The sequence below is a fragment of the Lupinus angustifolius genome, chromosome LG20, assembly GCF_001865875.1.
Source record: "Lupinus angustifolius cultivar Tanjil chromosome LG20, LupAngTanjil_v1.0, whole genome shotgun sequence".
In the NCBI taxonomy this organism is placed as follows: Eukaryota; Viridiplantae; Streptophyta; class Magnoliopsida; order Fabales; family Fabaceae; genus Lupinus; species Lupinus angustifolius.
In genome coordinates this window covers 245,612-258,817 of record NC_032028.1, presented here as the reverse complement: position 1 = coordinate 258,817, position 13,206 = coordinate 245,612, and the positions used below count along the sequence as shown (strand labels likewise).

Below are 13,206 nucleotides of genomic sequence, written 5' to 3'. Positions count from 1 at the left end.
ACCAAATTCCTCTACCCTTTGACATGAGTAAGACTCTTCTCCATTAATGGAGAGGCAAGTGATATTTTATAGTGTATTTTTAAGGTCAAAATTGTAATATCAATGAAAAGTAAATGTCATAAATGTCATTGTCTATTAAGTTTTTAGTATATTTCTCCCTAACTTGCCTCTCCATTAATGGAGAGGAGTCTAACTCCTTTGACATAGACATCAAATTACATAAAATGATGGTGATGTTTGATACTAGAATTATAAAGTGGTAAATTCTTTAGTATCCCATAAATAACTTATTTACCAAAGCCATTGACTAAGAAAATGATCCATCAAGTAATGCAGGAATCTGAGTGAGAAAGACAAAAAAAAGTACACGTTGTTAAATAAATTCCCAAGCGCGTGTTAAGTACATTATTCTGAATTTAAGAATATTGAATCAATAATACCTTCCCGAGATCAATAGAGGAATCACAATTATTATTGAGAATTCGACAATGAGGTGCTTCATTATTAATACATAAACTAAGTTATATAATAGTTTTATGTAGTCCTGTCCGAGTCGGGAACATCTACAAGTACGTGGCGTTAACTCTTTCAGTGGACATTTTTTTATCCACAAGACTCGAACCTGAGACATTGTTTAAGGGGAATCAAACATGTACCACTTGAATCAACGTCCGCTCGATTACCCCACATTAATATAAAAAGTATTGAAAAGGGGGGGAAATGTCACGCATGGTTGAAGGTTGGCCTCTTCTATACGAGTTATCTTTTAAATACTTTTAACAAAAGTACCCAACAAAATTAATGACGTGCCAAAACCTAAGGGCGTATTTTTATATAGTAAAACTTGAACCTGGTTGAGCTCTAGAATAGAATAAAGGTTCTGAAGATTATGCAAATCAAACTCGATGTGACATATATAGGAGAATATTTCCTTAACATTGGCAATTTGATTTTTTTATTAGATCATAATTGAGGAATGGAACATATAACTTAAGATTATCATTTAGCCAATAAATTCGTATGATTGGTAAAGATTTCACTCACACCTTATAACACCATTCCAACGGTGATCCTTAACAATATGATTTTGTCTGTAAAAAGTTGATATATAAGTACATTTATAAGCATTCTATGAGTGGCTAGACTTATTTTGATCTTAGTGGTCAGTTCTCAAAACCCAATTCACCAAAATTTTGTATATAAGCTTCTCTAAGTTGGATGGTGAATTTAGAGAATGAACTGTGTACATTTCTACTCAATTCAACAGGGCTACACTAATTATTGCCGGCAATTTAGCTATAAGAAATGTTGCTCTAAATATCTACATGAAACCAAAAGGTATTGTTCTAATTGAACTTCAAAGCGTTTCTGATTCATAAGATTGACAGGGCCATTAAGCTATGAATGGGTACTCCATAAATCAAAATCTATTTTTGGTTTAGAGTCTATTTGTCAATTGAATTTTGGAGATGAAATTGAAAGTTTATGAAATCCACGTGTGAGATAATTTTATTTTTTACTTTAAAATCTATTTGTGAATTAGGATTTAGGAATTTGAGGTTGACTTTAGGATCCAGAGATAAGCTTCAGGTCAAGCTATAATGTTTGTAGAATAAGTCAAATCCAAATATATTATTCCTAAAGGAATATCAAATAAAATGGAAAGAATATATAATTATTCATAAACATTTATGTGCCCCAACTAGAGTGATATCAAATATCTGGAGTTTTATGCATATGAATGATCCTATCTGAAATAATTATGATTGGGAATTATTTGATCGTCTTTTTCAAAAGAAAAAGTGATAAATAAAGTCAATTATAGATTTGGTAGAAAATGTATATATGAAGTGGATAAGATGGGATATAAGGTATGGGAAGCACAAAGTAATGCAAAAGCCATGTGCCCCTGCCTCCAAGCTCTTATCCACTGACACATTGCAAACATCCCCAAGATGCTAATAATATGTAATTACTAAAAACTGCTAATAATGTATCATTATAAAGTAGTTTTCGCTTGTTGAATCGTGAGGAGATGGATCCAGCCACGGGAAATAGTATCATATTTTCCTCGGTACATATATACTTTTTAGGTTCAGGTTATCCAAAACTCAACGAGTTTGGAGATGATATCTTTATTTTCAACCCGTTGAAGTTTGGATTCGGGTTTTGATTTTTGAGTTCGTGTTTGGGTATGTACAAACTCACCCCTGCCCTGTTGTCATCCCTTGACTTATGATCCATTGAGAAACTCAGTCTCGAGGCACTCTATGCTGCTCCTCCTCATTCCTTGTGTGATACTATCCAATACAAATAACTCTGCACTGTTTCTTCTATTCTCCTTCAACGTGTTTTCACTTTTAGTGTTGGCTTTACGTTTAACTATTGATATTTGTTTGATGCGTCTAATGCTCATTTCTGTGGTTTGTTGTCAACAGGAAGTGAGCACAATAAGGTAACAAAATGGAATTATTAAATGAATAAAATATATATTATTATAAATTTACATCTTAACCAATATAATTAATTAACAAATGAATTAGTTTAGCAGATTAATAAGTGGGGTAGGTTTAAATACCAAAAAAAGAACGTGTAGTAGATACAGAAGGAAGAGTCTACCAAACCCTCAAGGCTCTGAGTTTATTATTATTATTATTATTATTATTATTATTATTATTATTATTATTATTATTATTATTATTATTATTATTATTATTATTATTATTATTATTATTATTATTATTATTATTATTATTATTATTATTATTATTATTATTATTATTATTATTATTATTATTATTATTATTATTATTATTTACCAAATAAAATAAATAGATAAATTCTTCATCCTTTTCATTAGAACTCTATCTTTTGTTTCTCTCTCTAACACAGTTAAACAAAAGCTATGGTGTTGGAACTGTGGGAGACGGCGAAGGAAGCAATCATAGCATACACAGGTTTAGCTCCGGCCACCTTCTTCACCGTCCTCGCCGCTCTCTTCGCCGCTTACTACGTCTTTTCTGGTCTCTTTGGATCCTCTTCTGACCACCACCGCCACACCGACAGGGACTTCGAGGAGGAGGAGATGCCTCCTCTCCGGCCACCGGTTCAGCTCGGCGAGATTACGGAGGAGGAACTTAAAGCATACGACGGCTCCGATCTTGAGAAGCCCTTGCTCATGGCCATCAAGGGTCAAATATATGATGTCTCCCAAAGCAGGTTTTTTTATGAACCTTTCTGCTGTATAGTTTCTGGGTTCTTCTTTTTTCCTTTTGGGTATTTATTATTTTGTGGTTAAGAATTATTGTTTGTGTCAAGTTTTATTTTTTAATTTGGAGATTGCTATTGTTAAAGTTATTGTTTTCAGTTCCTTTATATGTTACTGTGATTTTTCTGATGCCCTTTTATGTTTATAATGATTTAAATTGATTTGTTTAGTTTCTTTTACATATGTGAAGGTAAGTTTTTTTCATTGATTTCTTTTTGTGCCTACTTAATATAGTTCTCTTGTTGCTCTTATCACATGATAAATATTATGCCTGTCAAGTTGTGGAAGTATAGAATGTGAAGGTGAGAATTGAACGGTTTTATACAAGGGATTTAAAAATACTGTGTTGTATTGAAATATATTATTGTCAATTTTCAGCAATGGATTTTCCATCTTCTCAGTCTTACTAATGAGTCATGACAATATCAAGTCAAATGTTATCCTCTGCTTGTCTGAGTGGGAAATGGGCAAGGTGGATGATGGAATATGATATTCAACTATAATTTCATTTGTGGTTTTGAGTGAAAATGAATTTATTTTATTTTTCATCTTCTTATACCAATGATTTCTACTTCAAGTATTTTGCATTCTCCCTCTCTCAAGTGCCTACCCAACCAAGTTGACCCCTACTCAGAAGTATCATTTGCTTAGCTGAAAGTATTAGTTTTTACAATGCTTTACTCCTTTTTGTCCTGCATGCTGGTGTGCAATTTCCGACGATTTTAACGTTCTGATGAATCTCAAAGTCGATAAAATATAATGAAGTATCAATTCTAAGATTCGTAAATGTGGCTCATTTGCTATCCAAAATAAAGTTGTTCCACAATCTACGATTTTCATTCAATTTTTATGCGTTATCCCTGTGGCATTTCATTTAATTTTGGTTACATAAGAAGTAGCATTTTTTTTCCAACTATGAACTTGGTCTGATCTAGCTACTGTAGATCTGCTAGAGTTCCAACTTTCAAGTCTTCAGTATCAAACTGTGACCCAATATGGAGTAAGAACTTTGCCCTCGTTCAAGAATGAATATACTTTTACATGTGAAGATCCAAGAGATTTGAGTGATGCATGATTTTGCTTGACAACAGACTCGCTCTCTTATTCCGCAAGAATGAATTATGTATATATTCGCCGAAGTTTTGTTGTTTATGTTTAACTATTTAGTTATAATTTTTATCACCTATAAATGTGTGCTTGCAGGATGTTTTATGGACCGGGTGGCCCTTATGCTCTATTTGCTGGCAAGGATGCTAGCAGAGCTTTAGCGAAGATGTCTTTTGACGAGAAAGATCTGACTGGGGATACTTCTGGTCTTGGCGCATTTGAGCTTGAGGCCTTACAGGACTGGGAATACAAGTTTATGAGCAAGTATGTAAAGGTTGGAACCATACAAAAAACAGTTCCAGTAACTGAAGGAGGTGAATCCACTGGTGAACCATCAGAAGCAGCTATTCCCCGTGATGCCGATGCTGCTAAGCCTACTGAGGATGTTGAAGGTGTTAAAAGTGATGAAACCCTGTCAAATGCTGGTGCAAATTAGAGTATGGTTGTATTGCCTTTCATAAATAATACCCTTCCCATTCAAATGATGGGAATAAAAAGTTCATAGTTTTAATCTTTCTTTTGTATTTCCATAATATGTATATTTCTGAAAGGCAACTGGCCAATGAACACTTGAGATGAGTAGTTGTGTAATTGTTAATGAATAATGTATTTGCTCTGTGCAAGAATAATCCAAGGATATGTTTTTTTAATAATACTTGGTTGAATATTTGTCAAGGCAAGCAATTGAATTTGAAATTAATTAATTTCTCAGCAACAAATCGATCTAATTTATAATATATATATATATATGTGGTATTTATTGATATTGATGTGTTATTACATTTCTAAAAAAAATTGACTGAAAATAGTAAGTATTTGAAAAGTCAACAATCAACCTTTTCTTAGGACTGTGGTACTGCATTAATTTTCTTCCTTTATTGTTTGGAATTATAGACCAAGGACCATCATATTCAAAAATTACAACGTGAGCAGAAATGTGGCATTACAGATATATGCACGGTTGATTTCTATGCACTGAATTATTTCACTGACAAGGAACCAATTAAAGACTAGCCTTTCTATTTTGCGGGATAATAAGGTTGTATACATCTATTTGACCCAATTAATTCGGAACCTCATCGTTCTCTTATACCAAAAATTAAAGTTGCCATCTTGTTGTTGTAAAAAATAGTATTTCTTTATTAGAGAATTCTGAATCCCAAACTATTACCCAGAGTGTGTTACAATGTAATAACACTTGGACGGTTGTGTAGAAGCCAATGTTTGTGATGAAGAAAATCTAACACCGAGATTGTGTTGAAGACTATGCCAAAAGTCCTCATATCTAGTAAGATTTGTTTGGTTTGAGTAGAGTCCCTATTGTATACTATACTCAGGGAGGCAATTTTCTGAGTTGTTATAGTACATCTCTTATGCAACCAAAATACAAATAATAATCTCTATTTCTATCTAATGGACCCATCACCCTTGTCTTCTCTCTTATACTCCTCTTCTGAATAAAACTCAATGGGGTCCAGAGAGACCATGTCTTCATGATTTGATTCCAAGTACCTCAAATCCTGAATCAATCAAAAGTTACAATTTTTGTATCAGGTATCATCTATTTTCTTTGTAAAAGTGTCTGCAATCTATAAACTGCTCTACATCCTAACTTCACTCACCATTACTTTTTATACGCTTGTCTCATAGTACATATGCATGTCCTTCTCAGGTAAATTACCATTTATAGTCTTTGATTCGCTCAATTAAATTGCCTATCAGTGTCAACAACTTTGGATTCATTTTTCTACACTTGCATAAATGTCACTTTCTTGTTTACTTAAATATAACTCCACCCTATCAACTACGCGTTCGAGGGTTCGATTGCTAGGAGCGACACTTGTTGGAGAAGTAACCTCAAACTCTGAAAGAATTAGTTCATTACCTAAAAAGGTGAAAGAATACCCAAAAACATAGCCCCACCCTGCATTCCAGCTCATAACTTCTCTTTGTGGTATTAGACTCAGCTTACCACAAAAATTATATTAAAATATCACCACTCTCATGAATTCATCTCTCAATTATTATCATCTAACTATAACCATCTTTCATTAATTTATTAGATAATATGTGAATGACATAACATATAACGTTGAAGATTGATGTCAATTTTCAAATGTCATGACATAAAAGAATTAACAACTTAGTACGCTCATCCTTTCATTACTGTAAGGTAGCCACTTGTCACTTTCTTCAAAGTCAACTTTTGACATTTGGCATGCTCATCATAAAATGACTTTTTTATGTCGTCATATAATGATTAAACATGAATGATAAGTATGCCGTAACCTTAAAGGGAGACTCTTCACCAACATATATAATTTGATGTCTCATTTATAGGTCATACCCTCCATCCCGAATATGATAATTCCAAAACCCTTAACACTCTTTCTGCTTCTCATCGCTCTTATTACAGGAATGAAAGGAGGTTCAGGTTCTGGTTTAAGGAGCCATGTTGATATGGAGAGGAAATCTGAAACAAAATATTCTTCAATGTTCACACAAAGTTATTCTGCTGTTCTCTCCTCTTTGAACAAGAACAAGGATAAGTCGAAGCAATTTCATGCAGTTTCTCACCGGCTAGTCCCTTCTGGACCAAACCCTCTTCATAATTAACATAACGGAAGATGCATCATTCTTCCTTTCCTTTTATTTTGCATATAAATAAAGTCTTAGGGTTCTTGGAACTTATTTCTCATCACTTTAGTGCATGCATGCTTCATATAGAAATAAAGGTACAGTTGAACCTTTCTGTTCTTGCCTCTCGACTATGTCTAAATATATATGTGTTTCATAATATATGATCATATGCTATTTTTAATTTATATATTTATTTTTAAATTTTGATTCAAAAAATGCAGTAACCATGGGCTGGAATTATCTCTGGATTATAACATGTGATACTAATTTTTTTCAATGTTTCAGATTTATATTTATTTTTAAATTAAAAAATGTTAAATATCTTCTTCCATCACATTCCAATTAGGGTACCCGAGAGGAAGAAGTGCTTGCAACTTTGTCATGGCTTTTTATTCCACCTTTTCATTCTAGTAAGATTTTAAATTGTAACCCATTATTATGTTTGTGGTTACAATATTGGTTTTCAATGGTAACCCATTATTATATTCAAAAGCAATATCAAGCATTTACATATCATAATGTTGCATTTAATGATCATTTGACTTAACATATATAAAGTCTAGTAGTTAATTTGCATGGATGCTAATTGTCGTTGGATTAAAAAAGAAGAAGTGATAATCAGCTACTATTTTAACAGTTTTTAGAAGTTGTTAAGTGAATGTACAACTTCTATATACACGTTGTTATACTATTTATTGACTTATAATCTTGATGGTATTTTACTCTGAAGTTTTGTAGCCTTTTCACGATTTCACGACTTTTAGGTGTGATTTTTTATCGTATAGAAGTTGTTATACTAATATATGACTTCTATATAGAAGGTGTGATACCATTTAACAACTCTTGAGTGTGATTTTTTAATGTATAGAAGTCATGATACACTTTCATGACTTCTAAGTGATTTTTTTTAATTTGTCTTTCATGACTTTTTCTAATAATATTGGTACTTGACAGTCCCGACTTATCAAAGTGTTTAAAATCATTACTTAGAAGTCTAATATTTACAAATCAACTTCTATACTTCATCCATATTCTTCACTAAAGTTATAGAGTGAGATCATAACTTTCAGAAAACTTCATCTGGTCACAAATTTATCAAATTAGAATAAGAATTATTCAATCCAATTACTACATTCACATATGAACTAACTTCCATTTTATAAGTTAGTTATTACCTAAAGTTATTATCCCAGATCAATGATGTATGTCAACTTGTATTAAAATGAAAAACCCTAATTTAGAGGGATTATAATTATAAAAATCCTAACTGATGGGGACTAAAAATAAATATTTTATTATGAATAAAAAAATTAGCTGATTGTAACTAGATATTAGTTTTTAATATATCAGTCATAACTTATTCTCCCTCTCTAAGTAATATTGGCTCATAGTAAATTCTAACATAAAATAAATACTTGACTTAAATATAATTTTATAGCTCACTTAAATATGTTAACATGGAGGACTAAATACTTGCATAATAAAAACACAAAGACCATATTTTTCTTCCTGCATTTATGGCTGGACGTGATTATAGTCCTGTGTTTTTTAATGATTTATTCTTTCCATATTATCATATTTCAATCAAGTTAAAGTAAGATCAAAATCAACTAAAAATGTAAGGACCGAAGACTTTTAAAACTTTAAAAAATACATAAACTAAAGTTAGGTGATAAAAATCATATTTTAGTACGGTAAGGTACCATTAGATAAACAAACATCATCTTCATTAATGAATAGACAAATAAATGTTTTTATTTTATTTTTAATTGTAAAAGTGTAATTTTATCGTAATCAACTGAATAGATGTATTATTAAAAGTTAGATTTTCATTTGTTTTTTTTTAAATACTTTGATGAAGATGATCCTAAATTCCATTAGATCACTAGAAAGGCTAAAATGCCAAAATTTTATTTATTTTAATTTCTAAGATCGACAATTATTAAAAGAGACAATTAAATTTAAAAAAAGATTAGTTTGTTACTCAAAAAAGATTAGTCGTAAAATGTAATAATGTTGAAGAAATACATGTATGTATTTAATAATTTGTTAAAAAAAATACTATTTCAATGGGTTAAAAATAATGAGATGAATAATGATTGTAGTATACAAGTAAATATGAACAAAAATAAAGAACCCAAAAAAGTTGTGAGAATTGGGATTCTGGTTGCTATTAATGACTTTCTTTGTTGGATTCTGGCCTCTGAAGTTAGGATAGAAATAGTTTTTCTGTCAAATGGTGTCCTACTTTATGTTGAGACAAAAAGATAAGACAATGTTGTTCTAGTATTGATATCACTTGCTACACAACTGGCACGTTAAAATATGAATGAATGAGAGATGAAAACAAATTATAAGACTGTTTGGCCCTAAAAGTAGGATAGGATATAACGAAATCCTTTATCCAAATAAAATAAGGAAGAAGGAATAGAAGAGGAGAAGTAGATTAATAGAGATTATGGCTTGTTCTAATTCCGAAGAGATAGCGAAACAAATTTGCACCGAAATAGCTTCCATATTCACAAACCCCACTCATCCATACCCATCCCCACTTCATCTATTACTCACTGAACTCTCAACCGTCGCTTCCCATAACGCACGCGTTTTCCTCTACGGCGTTGGCCGCGAGGGCCTCATGCTCAAGGCTCTATGCATGCGCCTCGCCCACCTCGGCCTCTCCGCCCACCTCGTCTTCGACATGACAACACCACCCATCACCGCCCACGATCTCCTTATCGCCTCCGCTGGTCCAGGCGGGTTCTCAACCGTCGACGCCATATGTGCGGTGGCGCGTGGGAATGGAGGGAGAGTGGTGGTTATAACGGCCCAGCCCGAGAGTGGGTCGTGTGTGAAGCATGCAAACGCGGTTGCTTACGTGGCAGCGCAGACCATGGCGAATGATGAAGGGGAAGTGAAAGATAGAACGTTGCTTCCTATGGGGAGTGTGTATGAAGGAGCACTCTTTGTTCTGTTTGAGATGCTTGTTTACAAGTTAGCTCAGGCTTTGGGTCAGAGCCCTCAAGATCTTCGATCTCGTCATACTAATCTTGAATGATTCCAATCAAACTTCATAAAATAATCGTACAAATTTTAATTTCTATTATTATAATTTTTATTTGTAATTAAATAAGATTCTCTGATCGGATGAGGACACCAAGTGAGACAGGTGATCCCCTTCCTTTGCCATCACCCTCTTCCCATCTAAACTACTACAACAAATAATGCTATCTTACTCTTCTTCGTTCTATTTTGCAACTTTCAATAGCTATAGAAGTGGCTTCGTTTTTGTAAAATTCATGGGTATATATATATAGTTGTGCCTTGTGTTTGTTTATATGTTAGAAACAATATTTAACTGCCAAGAATTAAGAGTGCAAGCGTGTGTCATTTTAGTGTATAGCAACTATAGCTAATTAGAAGTATACTCGTGCTATTACATGTGCCCTGAAGAATAAAACCTTAACATGAATATGATATGAGCCTTTTTGGTATTGATGTGATTTGATTCTCACATACATAACTAATAATAGGTCGAGTCTTTGAATAAAAGTAATATTCTCACATGCATACATACACTACATACTATTAGTATTGTTGAGGAAGAGATTGTGTTGGGAACACAGGGAGGATTCCATAAGCAACTGTATTTTTCACTCTAACTTGCCAATCTCTTAGCTTATGTTGTAATGAATCCGACAACAACAAAAATAGTCCCGGAAGATGTTTTGTCATACAAGAACCCATTGCTCCACACAACACATCGGATAAGAGTCGTCTTCACTCTCGTCTCTACATCCATCATTGTTTCCTTTGTTACCCTTTCCTCTCTTTTGCTTCACAACTATTTCGATTCGGATAAGAATCATGGGTTTTTTGTTCCGGCTCTGTTTTCAATTTTGAGTCTTTACATGCGGCTGATGCTGTTTGTTAGGGTTACGTTTGAGAGATCTGCTTGAAGGAGGTCTGAGAAACCATTCAGTGTGAGTTTTGGGCTTTTAGTTTTTGTTCCCAATGGTGATTCATTGGTTTATTTGGACTTTGATTTTGTTATTCCAGTTGATAGGTTTTGGAGAGTTTTAGCTGCTTCATTGATTGGTTGCTTTTCAGTGTTCTGTTATTCCTGCTGAAAGAGGTGCACATTTATTTTTGCTTGGAACTGATCAAATTCGTCGCAATTTGTCAATGATAACTTGTGGATGGCTTACCCGTTTGATCCTTTATGCAAATCAATTTTTTTGTTATTTTTGTGGCTTTACTGTGTGGATTAAGCTGTTGGCTGAAAAAAAAATTAACACAAATAATGATAGCAATAAGGGAGGTAGTGCTATCAAGAGTGGATTTGGCAATGCAGAGAAATTGGTGGGTAATCAGGGGCTCATGTCATCTGAATTTAGTAACTTTAGGCAATGGTCTTGTTGGGGTTAAGTTAGTTGCAGATTATGGCGTTACGGCCGAACCTGCAAATGCACCTGAATGAAGCCCTGTTATCTTGGGTACCAAAGGCTTCATGCTAGCAAGGTCCCTGACTTGGATAACAGTAGGGCGAATATGTTTCTGCATAATCACTCGTGCCTTGTGGTTTTTCAATTTCTAGGGCCTCCTATGCTGGTACTTCTCTTTCTTGGCTGATCTCGAATCAATGGTCCTTGCTTTGGAAATTTCCCAATGTTAAGTAATTTGCTGCCTAGTTTTCTTTTGTCAACGAAGTTTCTCTGTTTCTGGCTTGGCGGGTAACCTTTCTGTGGACATTATTCTCTTGGGTGATTCTTATGCTACATCGCCATTGTATGCTGCTTGTTTCTTGAGGCTTTATTTTGCTTAGGGTAATGTAATCCAGCCTTTCATTTAGCCTTTTGTTATAAGTTGAATACTTTTATAGAATTTTGATAGGAGTGTTGAATTTATAGCACAAGTTTTGTAGGTTAATATAACCATTATGACTATTTACTTAACCTCAGATTTTAAAACATAATTGAGCTGTATGTTCCTGTTTTAGTTATTGAACAAAAGAATCATATCCAATTAACTTATGGAATATATAATCGCCAAGGTTATATGTTATTCACATTCCTTGCAAATTATCATGTTGTAGTTTAGGGTTATTTATATATACAACCGTAACATCTTATTGCCTCATCATGCTGTTTATATCCATTTTTCTATTTTGCTTGGCTGTAAGTACACGTTCTTTTGTTTTATTTTTGTCCACGTTTGAGAAAGATAACTGAGAGACCCAACTCGCTAAAAAATAAATAAAATAAGCATTATACTCAAATTTGTGGGTAGATATGTGGTCATAGATACCGGATTTGCGTTACTAGTACGGTATATGCAGTATGCTTACTTGGGTAGAGATATTTGAGAATGTCGTCAATATCTTGGTGTAGGTTTGGAATACTACTTTGTTCCGCAATCCTAGGCTGTTTAATTTAAACTAACCAATTATGTGTTTATCATTTTTTATATTAATTTTATAAGATATTGTTTAAGATGATTGAATATGTGGTAGAAGGCATTCTTTATTGCAAAACACACCTAGTAGTGGTAGTTTTTGAAGGAAGTAAGGACATCGTTTTCGTTCACTGCCCCAGGTTTGTCTAGGCACAGTGACTAGTCACTCCTATCAACAACAATTCTCATATATCCTATTCACTCAAACACTAATGTATTCTACCCTATGACCTATGCAACGATAGTCATTGCTCCAGTTTATTTCTAAAAACGACACTACATAATAGTGATTAAATAGGTTGGGTTGGGTTGCGTTTAGTTGTGTTTTTCGCATTTATATATAATTTACTGTCTCGTTATTTTTTTCTACAATTTACACGCAACATATATGCATACTCTATCCAGTTGAAACACTGTATTTGAATGAACATGATAATAACTAATGAGAAGACTAGAAGGGATGAGGAGAAGTGAAGCAAGTTCTTTTTTGTTTACAAATTTAAAACCACTCAGGAAAAATAATTGACAAATCTAATTGATAAGTTAGCTAAAAGTAGATTTGAAATTTGAGGGTGATAATCTTAATGATTGAATTAGAATTGTTTGATATAATTACCTTTACTTATTAAAAATATATTGGAGTTTATTTTTGAAAGATGATAGTTGGTTAGGAATTAACAAGTTAGGTTTATTTTAGTTACTTGTTTTACAAGCTTTTTTTTTCCTCCTATACAAATAAG

General features: G+C 33.1%; 2 protein-coding genes and 1 pseudogene across 3 annotated transcripts; all 3 read left to right on the top strand.

The window, feature by feature from the left end:
- On the top strand, nucleotides 2,842-5,030 carry LOC109335613 (membrane steroid-binding protein 2-like). 2 transcript variants are annotated; one of them, XM_019571762.1, is made up of 3 exons: nucleotides 2,842-3,219; nucleotides 4,472-4,701; nucleotides 4,756-5,030. In XM_019571762.1, the coding sequence occupies exons 1-3, from the start codon at nucleotides 2,906-2,908 to the stop codon at nucleotides 4,809-4,811; spliced, it is 600 nt and encodes a 199-aa protein (XP_019427307.1). In that variant the 5' UTR covers nucleotides 2,842-2,905; the 3' UTR covers nucleotides 4,812-5,030. The 2 variants fall into 2 exon arrangements, with proteins under 2 accessions (XP_019427307.1, XP_019427306.1); XM_019571761.1 differs by having other exon boundaries at nucleotides 2,843-3,219; nucleotides 4,472-5,030.
- Nucleotides 9,459-11,531, top strand: LOC109335615 (3-hexulose-6-phosphate isomerase). Its single transcript, XM_019571765.1, has 3 exons — nucleotides 9,459-10,075; nucleotides 10,208-10,233; nucleotides 11,367-11,531. The coding sequence occupies exon 1, from the start codon at nucleotides 9,474-9,476 to the stop codon at nucleotides 10,068-10,070; it is 597 nt and encodes a 198-aa protein (XP_019427310.1). The 5' UTR covers nucleotides 9,459-9,473; the 3' UTR covers nucleotides 10,071-10,075; nucleotides 10,208-10,233; nucleotides 11,367-11,531.
- On the top strand, nucleotides 10,702-11,843 carry LOC109335379 (annotated as a pseudogene).